The sequence below is a fragment of the Struthio camelus genome, chromosome 8, assembly GCF_040807025.1.
Source record: "Struthio camelus isolate bStrCam1 chromosome 8, bStrCam1.hap1, whole genome shotgun sequence".
Taxonomy (NCBI): Eukaryota; Metazoa; Chordata; class Aves; order Struthioniformes; family Struthionidae; genus Struthio; species Struthio camelus.
In genome coordinates this window covers 4,332,591-4,358,157 of record NC_090949.1, presented here as the reverse complement: position 1 = coordinate 4,358,157, position 25,567 = coordinate 4,332,591, and the positions used below count along the sequence as shown (strand labels likewise).

Below are 25,567 nucleotides of genomic sequence, written 5' to 3'. Positions count from 1 at the left end.
GATTGCAAGAGGAAGGTGGATGTGTGCACCAACGAGCCTATCCTAACAACACTTGAAATACTTGTGACTTGATTTGATCAGCTTAGTACATTCACTGCTCTTCCTGATGTTTGCTGTTCTGTGGTATTGTTAGTGCAAAATTGCTGCTTTTCCAAGGGGTTTTTTTAATGGCCGGGTGTGTGTGTGTGTGTGTCAGGAGTCACCGTAATCTATGCACGTTTGAGTCAGTTCAGCGTGATTGTCAGCTGCTGCAGACTGGCATTTTATCGGTTCATATAGATATGGGGCAATCTTATTTTCTTCCTTTCAGGGGAAGCAGACTTAATATGCAAATTATTCATTGAGATCGTTGTTGGAAGACAATGTAGTGTCAGTATCTTTGAAGTTATTCTTTACAAAAGTACTTGATCAAAGTGAGTAGGAGTTTTATACAGCGTCCTAAAGTCTTACTACTGCTGCTTATTACTGTTAGCTTTTTGCCATAAAATTTGGTCAGTCTTCACACACATCTTGTTTCATCTCTTGATGCTGTCTTTACAAAATGGACCGTATCCATGTAGGCTTCTTTAAGCCTTCTTTCTTGTTAAATGAAAAATATTTTGTTATTTTCTTCTCTCAAGCAAGTGTTACGGCTGTTTGTATTTGTAAATGTGGGGCTTCTAAGGCTTAACCATTCCATAATTTAACCATTCCATGATTTGATTTGTTATTCTCACCTTTTTTGCTTCTCTTTAAAGGTGAGCATGTTATTCATAGGGATTGTTATTTAGGCAAAGAGTGAAATGAAGCAGTCGTTCTTGATTAGTGTGTCTTGTTTTTAATTACTTCTACTTTTAAGTTACTCCAGTTTTATTTGAGCATAAAAGGGTCTGTCCAGTAAGTTAAGAATAGCAAGAGTGGAAAACTTCCCCATCTGGAAAAGCCATAAGTATCAATGAAAGTCAAAAGCATTGCTAAAAATGGGATTTAAGAGACAATAGTTATTTAGGTGTTCTTGAAAGTCATTTTACAGAATTTCTGAGTAAGTCTTTACTAAATTGGTAATGTTTTAAATGACTAAGCCTGAAGAATATTTGATCCGATTTACTTATCGTTGCTCATCCCGTTTGTTTTCTTTTGATATTTTTCTCAGTGAAAAGTAATTAAATCAGTTTCCTTGCATGATTTTCACTTTCAGATGCTGAACAGGTAATATTTGGGTTGAGGAAAACTGCAGATTAGTGCTTTTTGGTTAAATGAAATTGTTTCCAAAGATATTTCTGAAATAATGACTACCGTTCTGTGCGTCTTTTTTTTTGAGTGGTAGCCTGTTCAGATGTTGAACTAATTTGTATCTCAGAGTCTGGGTAATCTGTCTTGCTAAGATGTATCATTAACTAAGGAAGAGGTGGAACAGTGTCATCTGTAATGGCATTAGAGGTTAACAGATAGCACTAGTGCCCTTGGCTCACGGGGCTGTGGGACTCGAGAGCTGCGTTTTGACTGTTTAACTGAGTGAAATACCTGCCAGCTCTGGGGCGCTGGGAGGAGCTGCTTTCTTCTTCTGTCCATCAGTAGACAAAACGGCAAGGACCCGGTATACCTTAGCTAGTTCTTGCAAAGAAGGGCTGGTGGGGAGATGGGATTGTGGTATCAAAGGTTGCATGTTGTACCTCACCAGATGCACAAAGGGCTGTTGCTTCTTACACACCTAGCAATAAACTGCGCTGCTGGCAAGATGCTCATAACTTACGACCTGCTTACTCAAGCCCTGTGTTAGTGGCTACTGCAGAAGGAAGATGCCTATTGGAGGTTATGCTGTTACTGGTATCTTTTTCTCATCCTGCAATTGTGCATATGGATATTTTGTACTTTCACAAAGCCTCGATGAGTCAGTGAGGTTCTGTGTGGGTTCACGAGCTAGCCTCTACAATGGCGATTGCGAGGTCAGGGCCTTAATTGTAACCAGCTTGGAACCAGATGATAGATCCTTCAGTATTGGGCATCTTTGAGGGCAAGTACAGCTGTTTTTGGAGACAGTTTGTGTTTGAAGGACACTTTTAACCTAATGGTTTTTAACTCTACGTGGAATTCTCCTGTTTCAGCAAGAACTTTATACCTGGATGAGGCTTTGTGCGGTAAGACGATAGTGTTAAAAAGGAGTGGGTCGCTCTGAATCTGCTGCATTGCAAGGGATTAGTAAAGATGTTAGATATCGAGGGCAAAATTCTTTGCCTGAATGAAGTCAAGGTGAGACTGGCATTTTATAGACTTGATTATTTTTGTGCACAAAGCAGTGCATAACTTCTGGTGACTTTAATTGGCACCATATAACAGTGATCGCTGTGTAGCACTGTCAAAGCTTGCCGAAGAGCTTTAGGAGCGTCTTTTAATAGCAGCGCGCACGGTATTCCTCTAAGCAGACAGTAACACAAAAGCAAACATGAAAACTTTTGCCTTTGGTTAGCCTGGTTATGTCAGTGAAGAGATGGCCTCTTGATTAAATCCAGATTGAGCAGTTTCCTGTTAGCATGCAAGCTCGGCTCACAATGTCTTATTCTGCAAGTCTGTTATTGAACTCGTCTGCCAAGTCTTTTTCCTTTTAAAGTCACAGGCAGAATTGCAAAAATAATACGAATACAAACAATCCCTAAAAGTCTCTTAAAATGATTTCTAGCAGTTTAATGTTTTGCTGAATAACTTGGTTTTAGTTTTTCAGAGTTTGAGTGTGGTTTTCTTGGTTTATTTTTCTTTTTAAACTTTCTCCCAGTGTGATATCTTGGTGAAGTTGCAATTAAATGAAAATTTTGTGCATATGTTAATCTTAGAAGTGGATTCTTCCCTTGTCTGGCATGTCATGTCAGTGAATGAGAGTTTTTACACACAGTGAAAGTAGAATGTGGCCTTAATTTAATATGTTGGGAAGGGAGGGAGCCCGCTGGGCAGAGAACCATATTGTCAAATACAGCGATGCAGATTTTCTTCCCTGTGTTGAAAGGGGTTGTGTTATATAACTGGTTATTTTCAAAAGTTTATTTTAAACATAACGTGAAAAGTCAGCAATAAAATTCAATTTTCTATGTTTTTTCCAAGTTTTGCTTAGGAAAAAGTTTGTATGGAGTGGTGTTATTATATATTATTGCAGATGCATCTTTAAATTGGGTATAAAATTGTATACCTTTAAAACAGCTGTAAGGTTTGCGTGACAAAACTTTGCGAGTTACTCTGGTGTGATGTCGTTACTTCCTGTGGGATTGTGCATCGGTGTTTGTAACAGTAGGCTTCGGTGCAGTAGTACAATGCGTTGCCTGGTCTATATATAAAATGCACTAATCCGTTCATGGCATGAGATAAAGTTGCCCAGTCTGTAATTTCACAGTCGGTTTGAACTGACGTCAAGTTGGAGTGCTTCCAGAAATCGCCTTCCTGCTTGCTCCCCAGCTTCTCTTCTCCCTGTGCGGGCTGGGTGGCGAGCTAGACTGGGGAGCTCACCTGGCTTCAACCAAACCCCTGCAAGTGAAGTGAAGGGCATGGTTTCAGACAGACGGCTTTTCCAGTCCGGGACGTTGTGTAGTTAGTTGCATGAAAGCTTCTTTCGGTGGCTTATTAAACTCGATATGATACGGTATCACTTCACAGTTGAGATTTGGCTATATGTTTTCTTGCGCCTTTACTTACCTACTGTGTCCGTCGTCTTCACAATCTTGCACCTTGATCCTATGAGATGCCCCTGGCTGTTCCAGGGCTTCCTACAGACACAGAAGCTACTTTTCTGCCACAAAACAGTGCCCAGGCCCATTTCTAGTTGGAAAGTCCAGAACATTGTGGAGTACTGCTAGAAATAAATAATAATTTGCCACGATCTTTAGAGGTGTTGAAACTATTACTTGCCACTCTCTCTTTCCCTGTCTTTCTCTGTTTTTTATGCAAACAGCAAGTGGTATTTTAATGTTACAGCTGGGTTTGTTGAGCATTGTTAAATTAGGAAACAAGGTGTCCTTGTGCAAGAATTGGAGCTTTAGATTAATATTAAAAATGTCGTCTTCTAGAAGAAGAAGGGATTTCTGTTATAAATGGTTTAAAAACAATGGAAGGTAGTGATACAAATGTGAAGTGTGTGGATTATCAGTTCTTATTACTTCATGAATGAGATTTTTTCTTTGTGTATTGCCAGTATGTCCAGTGTAGTGACTAAAAAAGTCATTAATATTTTTTTTCTTGATGTCCTCAGTCTAGTACCAAGGTCTTAACATTTGGAATGTTATTAAGCCTTGTTATTTCTAGCTCGTACATTATGAGGCAGTTTCCAGAGCAAACGTTTGATCAAATGGGCCTTATACCTGAACTCATCATTCAGTTCTGGAGTTACCTCTTCAGGATGAGTTTGAGGCATGTGGTTGAGAAACCCCAAATATGGATGGTGTTGTTACTTACTTAAGGAATCTCTCAATCTAGCATCGCTAGGCCAGCACCTCTATGAATACTGGTTCAAAATTCAAAACCCAGAAGAGTTGTTAAATCATAAATGTTTACTGTGAGGCTTATGTGGGAAATCTGACCTCATGATCGCCCATTACTATTTGTATATTGTGATGCACCGGAAGCCCTGTCCTGGGAAGGGAAGGGAAGGTTATGATTCAGCAAGAGCATCAGCACGGTTGAAAGCTTGCTGTGAGTGCGTATGTGCCGGAGGAACTCTGCTGTGAAATAATGCCGCAATGGAAATAGGAAGGACTCCGCTTTTATTTCGATGTTATAAGAGAATTGATGATGCAAAGACTAGACTAGACTGTGTTGTCTGTTCTTACACAGAGCAAGTTTATTTCCTGTAGTATTTTTCTACTGATATACTTAGTCTAGCTTAAAAAGATTTAAGAAATATTTTTTCAGTCTTGAATATTTCATAATGGCCTAACTTTTCCTTTGCATAATCACGTTGATTCTAAATAGGTCCAGGGCCTGCCTTAAAACACTTTCTGAACCCAATATATGTGAATGAAAGTAGCTTTATAGTTTGAAAAGCTGTTTCATTCATTCAGATAACCTCCCAAGAGTTTATGTACATAACTCACATGGTGATGCCTATTGGGATTTTTTAACAGACTTTTCCTTTCCATGTATGGGTGCGTGCACGTGGGCAGGCTCAAACCTTCTCTTCCTCTCGAAGAAAATGTTTCTTTTGGTTTTTGGAAGTTTATCAGTGGTAGTGCTGTGTGTGTTAAACAGTGATCAAGCATGTAAATGCTATCAATGTAAAGGAACAAGTGCATGGCAGCTTATTTTCCTCAAGGTGAAGGTGCGATACATCAGTCAGTTTGATCCTCACTAACCACAATACTGGCCATTTTTATGCTAATGGTCTTGACCATTTTTTTCCCCCCTACAGATAGACGACTGAAAAGGTAAAGAAAAATTTTCTATTAGATTGCTGTTGGTGTTTTTCTTTATATTCCCTTTTTTAAGGCTTTTTATCACACACAGTTAAGAAATTAAAGTAGTCACAAGCGTTATTTTCTACATTGTGCTCTAGACAGTGATGTAATGTAAGGTAGTGTTTCTAGTTATTTCTGCTGGCTTGAAACAGACTGTAAACAGTAAAACCAAATACTGGTGAGGGGAAAAAACCCAGCCTTCCCCAGCAAACCTGAGATTTGTCAACAAATATTGTACCCACATGGAAATTAAGAGAGGGCTGAAGGGAAACTGAGAAGTTACTATGGTATGTTTGCAATATGCCTGTGACACCCTCCTTGCAAAAAGTATTATGAAATGTTTCGTGACCACATGTGTTCGCGACCTTAGATTTTGTATGCCGGCCCAAGGCCGGCCCCTTCACCGAAGGGATCGCAAGTGTTCTGACACTAAAGCTATGATCAGTCTTAGTATTTATTCAGAAATTAAATGAGACGGTGAATCACCAGTTGTTTCCTCTAGCAACCTAATTCTCTTTGTGGGATAATGAACTTTCTTTCAGATAATAACATATTGTGGGATTATATGGTGACTTGATAGCAGTCAGAATCTAAAATATTTTGTGGAACGCGTTAGAGAAATATTTTAAAGAAAGGTAAACTTACTAAAAAAACCTCCGTTATTTGATACAGCGTTTGCTGTTTGGAGAGACAAAATTGAGAAAATAGTTTAGTAAGTAAAGAGGGGTGGTGAGCTAGAAAAGTACCCTGTGAAAAGACAGAATTTAATCTATGTTTCTGTGTGACAGCTGCACAAGGGGTCTTGCTTCCCTCTGATTTTGTGTTTTTGTTTTAACTTTGTAGGTTGAAGGGGACCAGTTACCTCCAGGACATACTGTCAGCCAATATGAAACGTGTAAGATCAGGACGATAAAAGCTGGAACTTTGGAGAAGCTTGTGGAGAACCTTCTGACAGCTTTTGGGGATAACGATTTTACCTACATCAGTATTTTTCTGTCAACATATAGGGGCTTTGCTTCTACTAAGGAAGTACTGGAACTTCTCCTTGACAGGTAGGAATCAGTACAGTGGAAGCTAAGCCTTTTTTACTTGATGGGGGCAGGTGATTATCGGGAATTTCTTCCATTAATTTAAAGGGACATGGCCTTAATGACCCAAGAGACAGATACAAAAATTCTGGAAAATGCGATTTCAGCATAAATATGAAGTCAATAAACGCCTTCTGCTCACATCTCAGCTCTTATTAAAACCTGGTCACCAGGTTGGGAAAGTGGGCTGCATCTGGCTGCTGAGGAACCAAACTGGGACCAGCACAAGGGGAATGAGTGTAGCTGTTTCCCCTCCAAAATGGAATGCATGTGCTGCAAAGTCATACCTAGCGTAGATTTCAGGCTATCGGTGTTCCTGTATGTTGCTGGGTACTAGTATTTTCAGACCTAATTCTCCTATCTGGGATCTGCTGATTCAAAACAGGGACTGCACAAAGCTACGCAAAACCACATCACCTCCTTCTATTACTTAACATGAACATACAGTCATAAATTTTTACAGACAGCCTAAGAACCACTTAATGTTCCAAGAATGACTTTTACTGTAAGACTATTAAATTGTGTCTGCTCTATCTGTATAAATGCTTAGAAGATGCAACAGTAGTTTCCTGATCTTAAATTTTGAATGAGATACAACTAGGTCCGAGGTGATCTTGTTTGGGGCGCATGTTACCTTTTGCATTTCCAAAACCAAATGATGTACAGAAATAGTTACTCTGGTGTATAGTGCTTAAAGTAGAGGGCTAGCGTAAGAAGTTTTAGGATTTAATTTTGGCTCTCCCACTAGGTAGATATGGAACAAGGCATGTTTAAGCTGTCTGTGCTTCTCTTTCATATCTGAAAAGGAGCATAATACTACTTGCCTCATAGGAATGTTATGCAGCTCAATTAATAACGATATTGAAATGCTTAGCTGCCAGGCCTGCTGTGATTGTAATAACTGTGGTTGCTCAAGTGGACTAACTGAGAACTTCACAGGCAGGTAAGATGTCAGATGAGGAAAGAGAAGCTGTCCTGGGGAGCAAACTATACAGTTAGATTTACTCCTGTGAATGTTACCTCTCAGTCTGTACCAGCTCTGATTGACAGCACATATTTACAGAGCGCTAAAAATGCTGAGGAATTCCTTTCTTGAATGAGTAATTCTTTCTGAAGCTCCAGTTTTTGATTCTGTGTTTTGGACATATGTATCTTCCTAGAGAAAATGGGAAAGGGCACCAAGTTGATGTTGATTACAGCAACTTAAAGCCGAGACGACTCTTGAAGCGACAGCATTTTTTTGAGGAAACTTTTGCTCTGTAAGCGTGCAAATGGCCAAAGAGCCACAGAGTCACAGAAATCAATGGCTGTTTGCATGTGCGTTGTCACTTTCAGCCACTAACGTATGTATGATGTATATATGATGTATTTTCTTTACTTTTTTGTAAAGATACCTATTTTGCAGAAGGAACTTTACAAAAAAGGTTTGCATAAATAAAAACAATAATAGTCTTTCCAATGATGCTCTTGCCCAGAATGGGTATTTTAACTATTATTTTCCTATCAGAGCATTTCTGTTGCTTTGTGTCTAGGGGTTCCCAGACTACTTTCATGTCTTTTTGGATTCTCATCTATTAATTGGTTTTATATCTAGGGGAATGTTCTTTCCATAATGGATGAGAACTTGAAAGTGGCTCAGATAATCCAAATCAGTCAAAGATGGCTCTGAGCCTGATGATGCAGACCCATCTTTTCAATTAAAGGCTCTTGTTTAAATCTCAGGTAACCTTTTGTTTTTTATTTTTTTAAAGTGTGGTCAAGTACCCTGTTTAAGTGCCCAGGAAATGTCTTTTATGTATGTTCCTTGCACCATCCAACAGAGTTCTGGTTTTAGGAGTTTCCGTTCTTTTTTCTCTTGTTGTTACTGAGGTATTTCAGTACTGCCAATAAACGTCCCAGCTGAGACTGCATACTCGGTTTGCAAATCATATTACAAACACGCTTAAAAGTGTTTGCAAGAGCCCCCACGCTGAAGACTACCTACTATCAAGAGGTAATATGGACAAAGCATGAGAGGAATAGACTATAGCGTGGATATTTAGGAGTGTACTGAGGCAAAGACAGAATAAGGGTCTTGCCCCGCAGTGACTTGGAGTTTGACCTGGGTTTTACACGTTTGTATCTGGTGTTTTTCGCTGTCCTCGGGAGATAAGAAGAGCAATTCATGTATTGCACTTATGTAATTTACATAATTATAAAAGGTCCCATGCGTCTGGCAGGCAAGCCTAGAATCTCTTATCAAATCTATTAACCTGGGTTGCACGCTGAGCTTGTAATGGTCTGGGGGGGGGGGGGGGGGGGAAGAAATCTTGGTCCTAGGAGGCTACCTCAGGTCCGTAGTGGAAGGCCTCTTTGGTCAGTGCCAAGCTCCTGGAAAGGGTTAGGAAAGGGCTCTCGCAGCTATTGGTCTGCTGGCCCAGTTTTGTCCTCCTGCGTGCTTCTGGGCAGGGGACTCCGATGGTGTGTCTAACCCTTGTAAGGGCTAGGTGATTATTTCATGTGCGGGCCTGTGGCCCTGTGTCAGTCCAGTAACCCGAGTGGCTTTGGGCGCTCTGGGCAGTTGTGGCCAAGGAGCCAAGCGCCCAACGCTGCTGGAGGGCCGACTGAACCGAGGCACGTTAAGTGGCTGTTGGCTCCAGAGCTCGACTGTAACCACGCGTCCTTTTCCTGCTTTGTCCCTTAATAAGGAGCATCAGTCTCCAGAACTGTCAGTTCAGCCCTTCAGTGAATACTGAAATAAATAATCTCCGTGCAGCTGAGGACTGAAGAATTTTAAACTCATGGCTGGGGCCAAAGGGGTAATTTGTTGCAAGAGCAGTCCATCCTACAGTCGTTTAGCCTACTAATAATTTTGGTTGTTTTGTTGTATTTCATCACTGGCCATTAAAATGTTCAAAGAGGCTACACTGTTAGAAGGATGATGAAAAAGTATTTTGGGAATCTTGCTTCTTCCCTGAAGTTCTGACAATGGTTCTGTTTCCCCCCTGCACCTTCCCCTAGGAAAAAGGATCATAGAAAACTAAAAATAGAAGCCTACAAGATTAGTAGAACACAGAGGTTATAAAATCAGATGCTCAAAGATCAGGAAATTGGGAGGGGAAGAAACTCAAGATCACTGTAAAGTTTACGTGTCATATGCTGCAGTTTCTACTTGTATATTGCTTTTTAAATGTAGGCATTAATGATGGGATTTTTAAAACAGCCTGAAGAAAGTAATTACTGAGGCTCTGAGAATCATTGGTCATGAGACACCTAAACTCCTGAGGCTCCTGTGAAAATCCTGGCTTCATGCAGTAAGGGTAGCTTTAAATTGTATACTTGGTGCAATTTAGCTCAGTTGACTCTGCAATTAGGCTTTTAATAATTTCATATCTAGGAATTAGATCTGTAGCGTTACAACTAAATTGTTGCACAAAAGAAATGACAAGTCTAATTTCTGAGTCTGATCCAATCTTCCCTGAATTTTCTCAGGTGTGCATCAGAGGAATAAAAACAGGAAAAAGCATTAACTGAAAAGAAATTGAGCAGACAGGACTTGCTTCTTAGTTGCCTTTTGAAATTTGTGCATAGGTGTTTTGTGATGGATTTTGTTTGAGTATTCCGACAGATAACAGGAAAATTGATATCCTCCTCTAAAAAATGAGGCCCCTGTTATGCACAGCTGTGTTGGTTGTTGATTGAGGGGAAGGATCCAGGGAAGACTGAGTCTTGTGCACTGCCGTGTGCCCTTGCAGTCTTCTGGGCCTGAAAAGATCGAGTTCCTGCCCCGTTAGGGTTTTTTGTAACACGCTAGCACTACAGAAGCTCTGCTTTAAGAACGGAGATCCCCTTGGGATTGACTTTGAGAGGGTAAGAGAGGAGAATAAGGAAAAATCAGATATTGCAATTCTGATGCAAACAAATACGCTAAAGGATATCGTAGCAATGCCTCAAGGAGGTTGAGGTTGTCAGGTTGTGTAGAGTAGCAGCAAATCAGGAGTGTGCCTGACTGTAAGGAAACTGGCCCTGCCCTCCTCCTCAGATGCTGCTTTAAAGAGGTGGAAATAGCCAAAAGGGGCAAGACAAGATAAGGGAAAGTCTCCTAGAACACAGCCTACCTTTCTGAGCTCAGTTCTGATCTCTCCGGCTTATGTACCTCTCGGAGCAAGTTATACTGTGCCCTTTAGGGGAAGGGCATGTAAGGCTGCCTGACCTTGTCAACATTATCCCCAGCTTTTTATAATAAATGATAGAATATGCAGGAAATCCTAGGAGGTCACCACGTCCTTCCTCCCTCACAAATCTTAGGAGTGTAACGTTTAAAAATCCATGGATGTTTCTCCTGGCTTTTCGAGTACCATGGACAAGCTGGAATTTGATGGCTTGGGACAAAGCATGGATGAAACTTAAGTTATAGAAGTTGGAGTGATTTATGTGCAGCTGTAGAATATGGATTTGAGAAGAAACAGTCACTATAAAGAAAAAATAGGAAGAGAAATGGGTAGTAATTGAATTTTAACCAGCTCGGTTTACATCTCTACATTGGAGTGGCATAAGTAGGGAAGAGTCTACGTTTTTGCAACGTTCTTGTTAGTAAGGCTTGTTAATGATGATAATAACACTGTAGAGACTAAAGTGGCTGTCAGTGCATAATCTCTGTCTTATAAAGATTTGTGTTTTGTTTTCCAGTGAAGTAAAAAGTGATGTAAAGGGCTACCTCCTAAAACAGCAAACAGTATCTTGCTGTTGGATTTATTTGTGGGAAAGTGCGTGTCATCAGAGTTTTTTCGGGCAGAAATGTGGATGTGGAAGCTGGGTAGCCCTTGCACCAGGCAGCTCTCAAATCTGACGCGTTCAGGATATGTTAGATTTGCTGTGGAAACATCCCTCGCTACGGAGCGCTGAAGAGCTGCCTGCCTACGTGCATTAGGTGCACACGAACTCTGATCAGACGAAAAGAGCGTATCCCGGGAGATCCGGATGTATTGTACCCTGAGCCTGGGGGCACGCTCGCTAAGCGTGGTCTGCGTAGCGTTCTGTGCCACGTAGTGCAAGCGTCAGCTAAATTTTGGGCATGAAACGTTCTTTCTGGCCGAGAAAGGTGAAATGCTTTTGCCTGAGTGACAGAGACAAATGAAAAAGCAGATGCCACGCTTAAGAGACGCTGATGTATTAGGCCAGAAAAAAAAGGAACCTTTTATAGGTGTGAATAATTCAGAATAATTTGTACTTTCATTAAATGAGTCTGTACTGTGGTATGGTTTTATGAAATCTTCTAGGGCAAAACCATTTCCCTAGCTTGGGCCTTTACTCTGATAAAATAAGCAGTGATGATGTGCCTTGTAACGTATGAGGTTTTACAGCTGTCGGTGGTTCAGGAGAGGCCTTTTCGAGCCTGTGCACTGTGTTTCTCATTTCTCGTGAGGCTGTAGCAGAGGTGGTGGTTCTCTCTCTCTCTCTCTCTGGTAGGGCGGGCTAAGGGGATGTGCGTGTTACTTGTGCTGCCTTTAATCCTCCTCACGTTACTTAGGAGAGCAGGAGGAAATCTTCCCAAAGCTAAACATACATGGATTCAGTTATTTCCCAGCAGGAATCACACAGTTGCATCTCGTACTTGCGGTGTTTTTAACTCCCACATCCTGTACTGGTACTGTCAGCGCAGAAACGCTCAAACCAACTGGGCAAGGAGGAGAAACCTCTAAAGGTGGATTCTGCCCTCCGTTACATCCAGTGCAGTGCATGGAGTTGCAGAAAGTGTCAAGGCACAGGAAAAGGTGTAAATTGTTAATGTAAGTTTCTTCAATATTCAGTCTTTAATATTTCTGTTTTAAATATACTCAGATTGTGTTACTTGCTCTAAGAGTAACTTTTAACATTTCTTGGAGACTGCGAATAAATCTTTTTTTTTTTTAAGTGAATTCTAATTAAGTTTTTGCTCTCTGTTAAATCTGAACCTGGTGTTTTTTGGTTGTATACAGATTTTCTTTTAACAGAAAGTAGAAGTGAAACTAGACACAATCTTAGGCTAAAGCTTAGAAGTCAAAATAAACGCAGTCTTGGGCTTAGGCTTGTAAGTTGAAAAGTGAGGAGAGAAAAAAAAAAAAAAAGAAGCTTGTATTTTCAAAGCTATTTAAGGGTAATTGGACATCCACATCCCTTTAGTATTCATGGAAGCTTGGCATCTGAATGCCCTAGGCAGCTTTGAAAATCTGCCAAGTCTTTAACACTATAAATTCTGATATTTTCTGTTTGTTTGGGAGAAGTGGATAGGGAAATCAAAAAAAAAAAAATAGTTCTGCATTTTGATGTGAAAATGTTAGATAGATGCTCTTGGAGAGAGAAAGTGGGGCCAGAGAGGGGGGGGAGAAAGCGGGGCCAGAGAGGCAGAGCTAGGAGGAGACGAGCACCTCCTTGCACTGAATTTATGACTATAGCAGGGCAGGCAGTGCCCCTTGCAGGAAGCCTCCTTAGAGATCCTTCACTAGCCCCAACGTTACTGGGCGTGCTGTGGAATTAAATCCTCACAAGTTTAAAGGACGGTAAAGATATTTAGCTTTCCCGATGAGATCAGAAACAAGCCAAGTTCCTCTCTTACAGATCTGATTTAGTTGTAGTAGTGGTTTCTTACAATAGTGCCTAAAGGCAATCCGAGGGTGGGGGCCACGCTGTGCTCCGCTCAGTAGCACATGAAGCAGCAACCAGCCCCTGTCTCAAGGAGTCTGCAGAGAAGGGAACTGGTGCAGTTTGAAGGAAGAGCTGGAAAAGCTGAGCAGTGTGGGGACAGGAAAAGAAGAAGTTTGTTCTATGTTTTCAATTCTTTTCTTTTGCTGGAGGGTTGCTCCATAGAGGGTAAATAGAGAGAAAAGTGAAAGGAAAGGGGATGGGCTTGAGTGGGAAATGGGCAGGGTACGAGAGAATAAGGGGGCAAGTAGAAACTGAAGACTCTGCAAAAGCTGGAAGGAGTCTCATAATACTTGTGCCGCTTTGTGCAGGGAGGGAGGGAGAGCAGTCAAGTCTGTGAAAAAGAATGAAGAAAAACCTCCATGTCCCAAAGCATCTGCTTTTGCTATTTCTGTTTTTATTGGGTCTAGAATCTGTGGTTTCTTTCCACAGTTTGTACTCAGCCAACCTGTGCTGAAAGTTAGGGTGAGGAGATCCAGTGTCCAGCTTTCTCCAGGGTGTGTGCGCCATTTCTCCTGCACCATTCGCCTGAGCAATGATCTGAGCAGCTCTCCGTTTTATCCCTTCCCCCAGTATAACAGTCTGGCGATTTCTAGAGCTTCTTCGCTGGGCAGGAACGTCAGCTCATGTCCTTCATGTTTTAGGAGGCACTCAATCAAGAATGGGTCCTTCAGCAGTAGAGCCACAGATTTTTAGGACTGTAACTTTGTGCGGCGTTTTACCCGCTTCTGTTGCTGTCGCATCTCTTCTTTCCTCTGTTGTTTTTCTATATGTCAGCTGATTTGTCGTCTCAGCCTCAGACGTGATTTCCTTTCAGTGATGCTATGTGTATAATTCAGAACACCTTGTGATTTTTACTGGTTATCTGTTCTTCCAGTTATTTACTGCTTGTTTTGACACTTGCAGGGTGTCAAACCCTAAATAAGGGGTTTGTTTGGGACTTATGCGGAGAGGCACCTTTCCTTATTATTTCCTACTAATTTAAAGGACACTTTCTTCCTCCTTCCCTTCCCTTGGCAGGAGTGCAGAGGTGCATTTTCTACTCTGTTCTTCAGAATTTAAATATTCAGGACTGCCCATTACATTCTGGTCTCATTTGCTTAGTGAGCTCCTTTGATTGGAGTCCATAACTTTCCAAGTGCCAAGCAAGGCTGAAAAGTTCTGCGGGCTACAGGATCCTTTTGTTTCGCATGTCTCTTTTTGTATGCAAAGCATTCATACCACGCTGTTGAGTGAATGGCTCTTTGTCCAGGCTCTGGTGAGAACAGAGCAGTGGAAGTCTGCAGTAATGCTGTTCTTTACATCAGATGTATCATTAACTCCTCCTAACCCGTATTTAATGTCCTGTTGTTCATGCAAAGCTCCCTCATAGAGAGATAGGCTGAGGTTTGGCAGTGTAGTGAGGCGTTGCGTACTCCTCAGTTTTGGTACAGAAAATTGCCTGCTTTTATTACTGCTTTATTGATTTATATCACAAAAATCAGTATGCATAGCTCTAGTGAGATTTAAATGCAAATACCTAACGTTCTGCAAACATCTATCTTCTGTTTCACAGAATACTGGAAACAGCAAGAATACAGCTCTTGCTGTAAGAACTAATGGCAAGTTACGAAAAATGAATATAAAAATCTACTTGTTGTTCGAAAACGGAAGCTTTCCTTGCATACCTCTCTCAGTAGGGAGGGAAAATGTCTTTTTGTATCGATTTAAAATGTATTTTCGTTGGGTTACCTAGCAGATAGCAAGGGAGAGTGACATCCTCTCCCTGTAGCCAGAGAACAGGAGCAGCCATCATCGTGTGTACGGTGTACGTTTTATCAGCAGCATATCTTAGTTCTGTCCTGGGAGATCACCACAGGGAAGGTGTCAGCGTACTTCTCTAGAACTTTCTCTTCGCTCTTTTTGTATCTTTTGTTAAGACGATGCTATATGTTACCAAGCATTATAATATCTGGGAGAAGCAAGTGCAACTATTGAAACCAATAGATTTAAAATAAATGAAAATAGGTTGGATTTTACACATCAGCTTAGCAAAATGATGGAGTTTGAGGTGTGTGGAAGTGTGTTTGTTCTTAAGGCTTCACCGATTTATTTCATCCTTGTAATAACGCACTAGGAATGACCTCAAGTAGTTAATTGTATTCATTCTGAATTGCACACGCTAGAAATAAGTGTTGAGAGTATGAATGCGCTGAGAGGGGGCAGGTAGGGTTAAGCGGTGGATTCGGGCATAGCAGAGAGTTGGAAGGCAGGTATCTATTTAATTTCACAGCTTCAGTAGCGCTGATATCGATGAAAGGAGCATGGGTAGGGTGTGAAACCGCTTGGGGAGAGTATAGGAGAAAGCACAAATGCCATTGATGCACCATAAAATTTCAGAGCGAGATTGACAGCCGTTCTTGTACCAAGTAGCAACGTACTCCGTGAGCGTTCCTGTTGATTCAGTGCAACCACTGAGAGATTATGGTGTTCCTCAAGATGTTTAGAACTAGATTTTTACCCTATTGTCAGGTTAGGTAGACGTTTTTCTTTATGTGTTTGGATTAGCTCTGTGAAATCACAACAGTGAAATCGTTTAGCCTGTTTGTACCTCAATGTTTGAAGAGCCTTTCAATTTTTAGGACTCCTTAAATTCTATTCTCGTACTTCCGTAGTCCTGTAGTGCCAGCCGTATCATTTTAGCATAACTGAGAAAAAATTGATCCCTTAAAAACATAAGTCTGCAGAATTTTACCCATGTCTTGTGCCTTTTTTTTCCCCCCAGGGTTGATTAAATAAAATGCTGAGATTTTGGAAACCTTCACCACTGACATAGGAGCTCTCACTGAGTTGCAGCAGTGTATTGGACAGGCTAAGCCACCAGGGTCAGGCAGGCGTGATTTTGTTCTCAGCTTTGGGACAGACTTGTGGTAACAAGCTATCATTTTTGTTATGTCTCTGTACAACATAGAGATGCCAGGCCTAGTTTTCAATGAGCTGTTTCAGATAAGGCAAGTGGTCTTACCGTAGTCCTCTCAAGGTTAAATAAGCCTGAACTGACTCTGTGCAACTGTGGCTGCACTGCTTCTGCAGGTGGATTACTAGTTCAGTTTGGGTTTGCTTCGTATGCACTGCTGGTTCCACTGTAATGTAAACCACTGATTTCTCTGTGCCTCAGTTTCTCCCTCCGCAGAGGAGTAGTCCACCTTTAAACCCTTGTTGGAAGGTTGCTGAAACTTAAGTGGTGGTGGTGTGGTTTTTTTATTTATTTATTTTTTTAAAAAAGTACTGTGAAGTCCTGAGACGAAGTGAGCTGTGACAGGCCAAAATGTTAATACGAAGGTTGTGGATGGTGATGCTAAAACATGTTACTTACCTGGCAGATCATCTGGGGAGAATGAGGTTGAATTCAATTACACTAGTTAATTTTTCTTTACAGATCTGTGGTTCTTACATAAAGTTGTAGGCTGGTACCTTAGAGGAGCATAAAACTGCCACTTCTGTCTTTTGAAATGTTTGGGATGAATGTGTTAGGGTTCTGTCATGAACCTTCTGTATGCAAACCAACAGCCCATGATATTTTCTTTATCTTATCTTGCTGGAATGTAGCACGACCGCTGAAAGGCCCAGTATATGCACTTGCCATGTTCACTCTGTTCTAATTAACTGTAGGTGCCTGGCTAACAAAATTAGTCAAGCACACAGAAATGTGTAAAATCAGCTTATCTTATTCTGGGCTGGGAGTAATTGTCCTCCTTCATTAAAGCTGCTGCAAAGAACCATTAAATTCTTTATGGAGCTGTATATCTGAAACAGCGGGTGCTCCCACTGAACGCAAATGCATAACCCTGCCTTCAAGGCACATGCATTGCATATGTAGGTAAGAGAGTTTTCTCTGTGGTGTTGGAGTTGTGCCTCTTTGCCAATGGCATTTTCGCGCTGCCACAGGCCATTCCCACTCACATGGACTCGGTCAGTAGTGTTGGCAAAAGTGAGCGTTTGCCACCTGGATAGCTTTGTTTGAAATAACACCTGGAGTTGGAAGGAATGACAAATACTAGCAAAACAAACTGAGCTGGAGAAAGGGATTTGTTCAGCCTCATTGCACACTGGAATATCACTCTGGGAAAGGATGGAGTAAGAACTGACAGCATCTTGGAGCTGTGAGCAAAGAAACTTTCTTGGTTCCTCCCGCATGCAGGCTAAGAGGACTGTGTATGTCGTATGAACAGGTTAGGTTTGAAGATGCTGCCTCTCTCTTTAGTAATTTTTCCCTCCTAAATGAAGGCCCAACTGTGAGATTACGCATTTGTAGTTTGAGCTAAAAGCACTTTTAAATTGTTTGTGATAATTGTACACGACTTATGGTGTTTGGGTTTTGTTCTTATTCAGTAGAGGTTGCTCTAAACGCCCATCTCATTGTTTAGGTATGGAAACCTGGAGACCTCAAGCTGTGAAGATGACGGGAGCCAGAATTCCTCCGGGTCCAAAACAGTACTCAGGAAGTAAGTGTGGCTTTTCACTGTACAGTGAGCCCCAGTCAGACTCGGTATTGGAGGAGGATGTGAGGAGAGTAGCTGTTGTTTCCCTTGGAAAATACATGGCACTCTTTGCCTGCTGTTTGAAAGGTCAAGTATCCAACTGTCTGTAACGTATCCGTAATACAACGCAGGAATCCTTCGGTCAGGGAAATTGTCACAGGGGTGAACATGATAAACTCAGGTAGGCCAATGTTTTGTTGGTTAAACATGTAAGGAGTGTTTGTTTCCCTTGCTTTACTTATCTACAGCAGTAAAATGGTTATTGCTTTTGACTGATTTTATTGTGTATTACAACAGTGTCTGCAGACGGAAGCTAAGGTTGTATCAGGCGCTGTGCCTATACATGTATCTTTTCCCTCAGCGTGGCCCATGATTTACAGTGTTGCTTTTAAAGTGAAGTTTAAATTCTGATGCCATCCTGTGTTGCAAGAAAAATTGCAAGCAGTTTTAAAATGTTGCTTAAATGAAAAAAGTGGTTTAGTTATTAGCATCATAGGAAATTGCATTTTAGCTTTAGACGTTGGGTATGAAAGGAACCTTAGGTCATCAGCATTTGTACTTTGACATCTGTATGATCTGTGGTTTGCATGCACTGTGGCAGTAAAAAGTAACTGAGTGATTATATTTAGTTACAGTGTGGGGAGATGTTTGATTCTTGTCAGCATCACTGGGGATTGTGGGTTTTCCTATAATTCTGTTGCAGCTTCCATTAGTTAAGAAAACCTTAAATAAATTCCGTTATCAGTGCACTGGTTTGTCAAAGGTGTGATGGAAGAAGAGGCCTTACAACTTGGCTTCAATTTGTTTTAAAGCAGGAAAAAAATCAAACTTTTTTTGTCTAGCAGATGAAATACAAAGTCCAACCAGGAAATTTGAGAAAACTACTGCAGTATATTTCTCATTCCTAGGATTCAGGCAGATTAATGTGATAAGACCACAGCATGTTTATTCAAATCCTATTCTGCTCTGCAATATTGGGCCTGTCCTTCACGCTGTTCACCGGTATGGTGGCGTATGTGCTGGGATAGGGGGGTTTGAGTCTGGCTTAAAATGATTCAAATATCCCCAATCCAGAAGCGTGCTGTTAACGTACCAAATACCTTCCTACCCTTCATTGTGTGAACTGAATGGTTAGACCGTAGGGTTGCTTTGCCTTATGTCATCCATTGTGGAATTGTTTTGTTTAACCACCACAGATAAATTGGTAAAGGCTCCTTGTCCATGGGAATTTCAATAGCTTTCTGTGAAAAGAGAAGTAATTATGCTTGCTTGACTGCAGAAATGCAGAGCTTAATTAAGGTCTTTAAATGTTATGGAATTCTCATAAAAAGGGTCTGTTTAGGAACAAAACATTATCCCTTGTTAATTTTATTTTTTAATGCTTAGCAAGGACAGAAGGCTACAAACTCCAGTGGTTTGGGGTGTTCTTCTTGCCACTTGAGATTCCACGTGACAGCTCAGTTCTCTGTTTCTGTACTGGTTGGCATAAAAGAGAACTATCTGCTTTTTCCTCTCATTTTGCCACGAAGGACTCACTGAAGAACAGATGATAGTTTAAACTTGGTCACAAGCACCAAGAAGGCAGTGTTATATAGTGTGTAGAGACAACAACAGGGAGCCAGCAGGGTTCTAGACTCCCATGCAAAATGGGCTGTAGGATGTCTTCCAGTGTTGGGCAACCATTTGACTTCTCCAAATCTCAGTCAGCCCAGCCATAAAATTTGAGCAAAAGCAGTAACCTTCCTGCAGACTAGATAAAGGATTTGTATGGAGGACATGGAAGATAACTTTCACCAGTGAGATGTCATGTTGAGATTGATCCCTTCCCTGCCTTTTTCCTAGACTCAAAGACAGGAATAGAGTTTCAGCTTCATTATGAGCTGGAAAGAAAAGGAGTGAAAGTAATCTTGATGTTATATGTCACTCAAGGTGTGGGCAAAATGTATCAATTTTATGTTGTATCTGGAGGTAAGGGTGCAAGAGAAAACAGCATTTAGTAGGAGCATATTTGTTCTTTTTAACATCATCAGTACTGTGTTCACGCTGTCTTCCCTCTTGGCGTGTAACTGGCCTGTACGTCGTTTGCACAGGCAGTGAATGACAGGTTGATGGAGTTTGTGTTCCTGGGGCAGCCCTACCTCTGAGGAGTGAGTCTGATATATAACTATCATGAATGTATTCAGCACAGCTGAGTTTGATCCTTTGGTCCTCATGAGACGTACCTTTTACATCTGAATTTGAAACCTGTTACCCAACTATTTATTTGTAGAAAGTTCAATAATGAAGTTGACAAAGTAATGCACATCAAGTATAGATGTGAATTCATGTACATGATCTGTTAAAATACACTTTCCTACCCTAAAAATTTCCATTACCTCTCAGTTGCTCTTGCTACTTGTCTCTTAGATATGATTAATGGGATCTGGAAAAGAGGTTGGCTTTGTAGGCCTGTTTTGAAACATGCAGTTCTAGTAGTTCAGGTTTTTTCTTGTCGAGGGATAATTCCAATATAATTGCATTTACCCTCTTCTCTCATAGAATAGAAATGTGATGCAGTTGTGCTCTGTTTTGCATTACTTGGAGAGAAAAAAGGAAGTAGTACTAGAGCCGTGTTGTTTCTTGTCCATTAGCTCTGTATTTCTCCAGAAGAAGAATACCTCGTTGGGAATTGCATAGTCCGTGAGCAGTGATACTCTGTGTTTTCTTTTCAGACTCCTGTTGTGACAGTTCTGAAGTTTAAAATTCCACTTGGTGTTAGAAAGCCATGAAATTTAAAGCATTTCCACTAATTTTATTTAAAAAAAAAATGCTTCAGAAGTGTTAGGAAGTTGAAAACAACTTCAGGAGAAGAATTTATGACTTTTTAAAGACCTCATGGAACTTTTCAAGTAATGAAGTTTCTGCAAAATCTTGTGTATGGGAGGAATATTATGTCCTGTGTGTTGCACTATAAGCTCCCTGGTTACTTTTTTCTGTGTTGCAGGTCTCTACTCTTTGTGCTTGTGGTATGGAGTTGTGATGTATTTTGAGAAGGAAAATGTCGGATGCTTGTAACCTCCTTATAGTTATTTTAGTATTCCACCCAGTGTTCGCATAGTTCAGGACTTGGAAGTCATATCCTAGGGCTTGAGCGCGCTCATGGCAAAGTATTGTTCAAGAGACCGATGGGAGCTATAAACCTATCCTTGTGTTTCCAAATCCTGGATTTGAGCCAGCAGCTGCTTCTCACACTTGCTGCAGTGACATATAGTTGTTACTGACCCAACTATGTTCAGCCACTTACCTTCTAAGGATCCTTTCTGCCAAGGGCATTTTCTGCTGTTCGTTTAAGTGTTACTCTTACCCTTTTGGACCACTGGAGTGGTCAAAAAGTCGAGAAGTTTGATTTTTGACAGGGATCTGACTTATTTGTGTCTAATGCGCAATGTCTTTCAGGATTTTTTAGTGTCATTTTTTTTAAAGCTGCACTCAGTAATACACAGTATAAATAAAGGTACCCTAATATTGTAACTTTAAAAGTGCATGCACATCTTGGACCTTAGACTTATGAGTAAGTTCTGAACACCATCAAATATTTTGTGAGCTTAAAGTGACATGTATGACTCTAAGCTTTTTTTTTTCAATTGTGTATTGCAACAGTGAATCAGGTCCCACCTCAGCTTTTCATGGTCATAGCTTTCTTTCCACAGTTCACGCTACTGTCAGTCAGTCGAAAAGTTCATGACTGCAATGTGAAAGCTAATAGCACGAGCATGAAGTCCAGAAAAGTTCAGATATACTGGTCAAATGTCTGAGTCTCATGGACTTTAGCCCGTGTTCCCAGAAATCTGATGCCGTGTCTCGGATGCCGCGCCGATGCTGTTGTGGGACTTTGGGTCTTATTGAAATTGTGTACCCCATATAAGATAGAAACAATGCTTTTAGTAATATGACTTGATCACCATGATCTCTATTCACAGAGTAGAATTCCTCAGTTATCTTTTAAGTCACTGGTAAAAGATTGACTTTTCTGTGCAAATGATCTGTGTTACAACTTGTGCCCTATTTCCCTCCTGCTCTTTTAAAATGGTTTAAAGTTTGATTTCTGGGCAGATCCAGCGCTGGCAGACAGCTTTACCAAATGCACAGACTCATGCCTTTAAAAAGTCGATGTATTAAAGGACCTCAACACTTCTTTCCGATAAGATAAGCACTAAAGACCTGGCTGGAGCTTGTTAAGGACAGAGAACCACGAAGCATTTGAAGGATAAAATATTGCATCTCCTTGCACCGGCTGCAAGTCAGTAGCTTAACTGGATATTGGGAAGCCTCTGGCTAGCTGTGAAGGTCCAAGCTGGCATCACAGGGACATGGCCTTAAGCACCATCTTAGGCTGCGAGACCAGGAGAGCTGATGTAGCACGTCGCGCCTCGTGGGTAAAAGGCACTGAGCATGTCGCCAGGACATTGAAAGATTTCTGCCAGGAAATTTCCCAGAGGAGGTGATTCAGTCCTTTGTATCACAGCTGAAAAATGGTCCGGCAGTCCAGGTTTGCCTGCAGTGTTTGCATTCAGGGAAGACTAGTTTAATGTTAACGGAGCCTAATTACTTCAATACCCTGCTGTCAGATCTGGTAGTACGTACCTGAGGAAATTTCCTGCTGGAGAGGGGTTTTCAAAAGAGGCAGATAATGTTGCAGCATTGGTTGTGACTTGGACCATTTTTTTCAGAGGTCTAATATCGGTCCATATTTTTTAAAGATACCCTTTAGGCGTTTCACTAAATCTAGCGTGGAGAGGTGAGAAGAATGTTGTCTGTAGCACCTGACCTTATGTCTTTGGCTATACATAGAAATACCTCTCGCATCTATAGCCAACCAGATTGCTTCAGTAAGAAACTCCACATGGTGGGCAAACAGAAGATCACAGGGAAATGCTGTGCAGTTAACCATGAACCATGCTTTGATGCTTTATTTATTTATTTATTACAGTTCTGCTTTTCATGAAACAAAGTATCCTTGAGAAATTTAACCTGAACTAAAGAGAAAAAGGTAGAGCTGGAAAATGGTAGGCTGGTTGTAGTGCGAGTTTTCTAAAGGGGATTTTAATTATGTTTATTACTATCTTTATTTTAACTTTTTTTCTCCTACTGCCTTGTACACTCACATCCTTGGTGCTGTAAAATTCTTACTGCAGTCCAATTGGCTGACTGGGAAACAGAAATAGTTTATGTAGAGAAAAGAGTAAAAGAGCTTTATGCCCTCAAGCTCTGGACTGTTCCACAGTCCCAGGCACCAACGTAGCAGAGTCCTGAGCTTTAAATCCCGAATGAGCTAGAGCAACAGTTAAAAGTCCTTTCAAGCCTCCTCTTAGAGTATGAGGCTGTGGTGGTCTTCTGCAACTGGCTTCAGATGAATGACAGGTCACAGAAATGAATCAGAAGGCCTGGATTTTTTTGTTGTCTTGAATGTCAGTCCCTAGCTGCATCTGCTTTATTATCAAAATATGGAATTTATTTGTTGTTAAAACTTGGAACGTGGTGTGTGATTGGAAACCACAGACAAAGCAACTTGAAACTAAACTGCCATTGCCTTGTTTCATTCCACAGCAATTGGATAAAACTGTTCAAATAAAGACAATTAAGGAACTACTTAGTTACCACATGACACATTTTACCTGCTTACCCCTCCTCTTCTGTATTTAAAAAAAAAAACAAAAAAAAAAACAAAAAAAACCCGGAAACCTTCAATGTAACACTACAGGACTTTGAGTTTTGTTACAGTGACAAACATTGTCCCAGACATTTGTGTGTATTAAGACCTTCCTCATGGAGGACTTGCCTTTGTTTCCTATTGAGGTTAATGTTCCTGTTGGAAAGCAATGTGTGTAGTTACAATGCTGCATAAATAATAATAGGCCCAAAACATTGTACTTCAGGAATATGGGCACCAAAGGAATGTGGGACAAATGAAAGCAAACTGACTGGGATTTTCTGGTGCTTGGGAAATCCATGGTGGGAAGCATTTAAGATTCGTTTGGGAAAACAGCAATCAGCATTCATTCCAGTAAAGCCAATTAAGCTAAAACAACAGCAGAAACCAGTGTGGTTACATTAGAAGCAGAGTCAAATACAGGGCAGTATAAGCAATGAAAGAGTGGGAGAGATAACGAAACAACTACAATCAAGCAAAAAGAATAATTAGAAAAGCAAAGAAGAATAAAGAGTAGTAGCAATTATCTTCTCAATATGCAATGAATAACTAGCAGAGCTATTCCCCTAGTGACTTCACCTGTCCCAGAGAGAGACACCCCCCACACCCTGTTCCAGCAATCTTTCCCAAGCCAAGAGAAGAGCAGAGCATTTGCTACAAATCACCATCATGTTACTTCGAAGTGGGTTGGGTACATCCACCTTTGTTTGCAGCTTACATTCATTTTACCCCGACTGAAAGCTAAGACTTAAGTTTGAAGAACACAAACAGCAAACCTCCCTGTGCTATGTAACAAGCAAAACTGGGAAATTACAGCTGGCTTAACTTAATTTGTGTGAGCAAGATTGAAAGCCACTGCATGGAAAGCGAAGGAGAGGGAATAGCCCTCTGTAAAGATGATTCCATTGCTGGTCTTAAGGATGGGTTTGGGGAAGCTCAGGAAGTTGTATCTGTGTTCCCGTCCAACTAATTTTGTAAGAAATGATCATTATTTCTCTTACAAACACAGCCTCTGCTGAGATTATTCTCCTTAGTCACTGAGATTCCCTTGTACTCATTCTTTAGAAATAGTTGTGGCAGGAAGGAAAACACTGCTTAGGCCTCTTTGGCAAGAAGTGCTCTCTTCAGGACCAGTGTAATAGCCGTCTTCCCAGTTAAAAAGGACTATGCAGAACTTCCATGTAACCTATTGAATCACTCGTAGCTATGGGATATGAAGTTTTTCCATTTCCCCCGTGCCCTTCCAGCTCGGCTCAGTAGACATGCAAGACATGGAGCTGCCACAGTCTCCCCACCTTTCATGGCAGCTTGTGGGCAAGCGTGCGGGGCTGAGTAGTTTCTATTTAGGTAATTTGTGAAGTGACAGAATCAGATATGCATCTTCCACCAATCAGTAGGCAGGAGGTTTTATAGTCTGACGCATCCGGAGATGGGCTTCAAGCAAATTTTGCTAAGAAAAATCGGAAGACTTTCTAATAGTTGCAAAACTTGAAAGCACGAACTTGAACAGAGCCCAGAATCTGCGGTTGTCAGGACAGGGACGTTAAAAAGTGTTTTCTTACAGCCTACAAACCTAGGAAAGGAACAACTTAGAGCTCATAATCAGCCCATGAAAAATGTAGCCTGTGATGTTTCTTTCCTGTCTGAGCTCTTGGAAGGCTCCCATTCCTATCTGGCTCTGGGTCTATCAAGTACAGGCAGCTTCTTCTCAAGGGCATCAAATGTAAAGCTACTGCAAGATACGGGCTCTTCTCCAGGCTGTTTTCAGAAAGCTTCCCTTCCTGACGTACCCATTAAACAGTCAGGCGGCAGGAGGTCAGTAGGCCACAGTGTACCTTTTTCCTTTCCTTTATCCCCTCTTGACTGAAATTATTTTGCTGGCAAAACCAGTGTCTGTAACTGCCGTGAACTTTTCACCCTGCTCTGGGAGACTGGGTCTGTGTTAAGCTATGTTTATTCTTCAGTTTATGAAAGTGGCCATCAACCAAGCCTCTGGAAATCGAGCTTAGTATAAGGAGCGTATGAATAGCGTTAGTACAAAAAAGCATCCTGTGGAGCAGCTCCTCCTTCCAAATCACTGCTGAAACGGTAAATGCTCATAAGAAAAGAATACCTAACGTCCTTTTTTGCCAGAAATTTGACTGGATTGTTATTGTGAAACTGGATTCAGTCTCTTGGTACCTTTAATATGAAAACTGT

At 41.1% G+C, this 25,567-nt stretch overlaps 1 protein-coding gene across 16 annotated transcripts in view; it reads left to right on the top strand.

The window, feature by feature from the left end:
* Positions 1-25,567, top strand: part of RGL1 (ral guanine nucleotide dissociation stimulator like 1) — a 118,650-nt gene that overhangs the window by 60,232 nt on the left and 32,851 nt on the right. For 15 of the 16 annotated variants that reach the window (XM_068953609.1, XM_068953607.1, XM_068953606.1 and 12 more), the window contains 2 exons: positions 6,255-6,463; positions 17,566-17,643. In XM_068953609.1, the coding sequence (XP_068809710.1) occupies positions 6,255-6,463; positions 17,566-17,643 (287 nt within the window). The remainder of the gene's footprint in view (positions 1-6,254; positions 6,464-17,565; positions 17,644-25,567) is intronic. The other variant, XM_068953612.1, reaches the window with a different exon arrangement.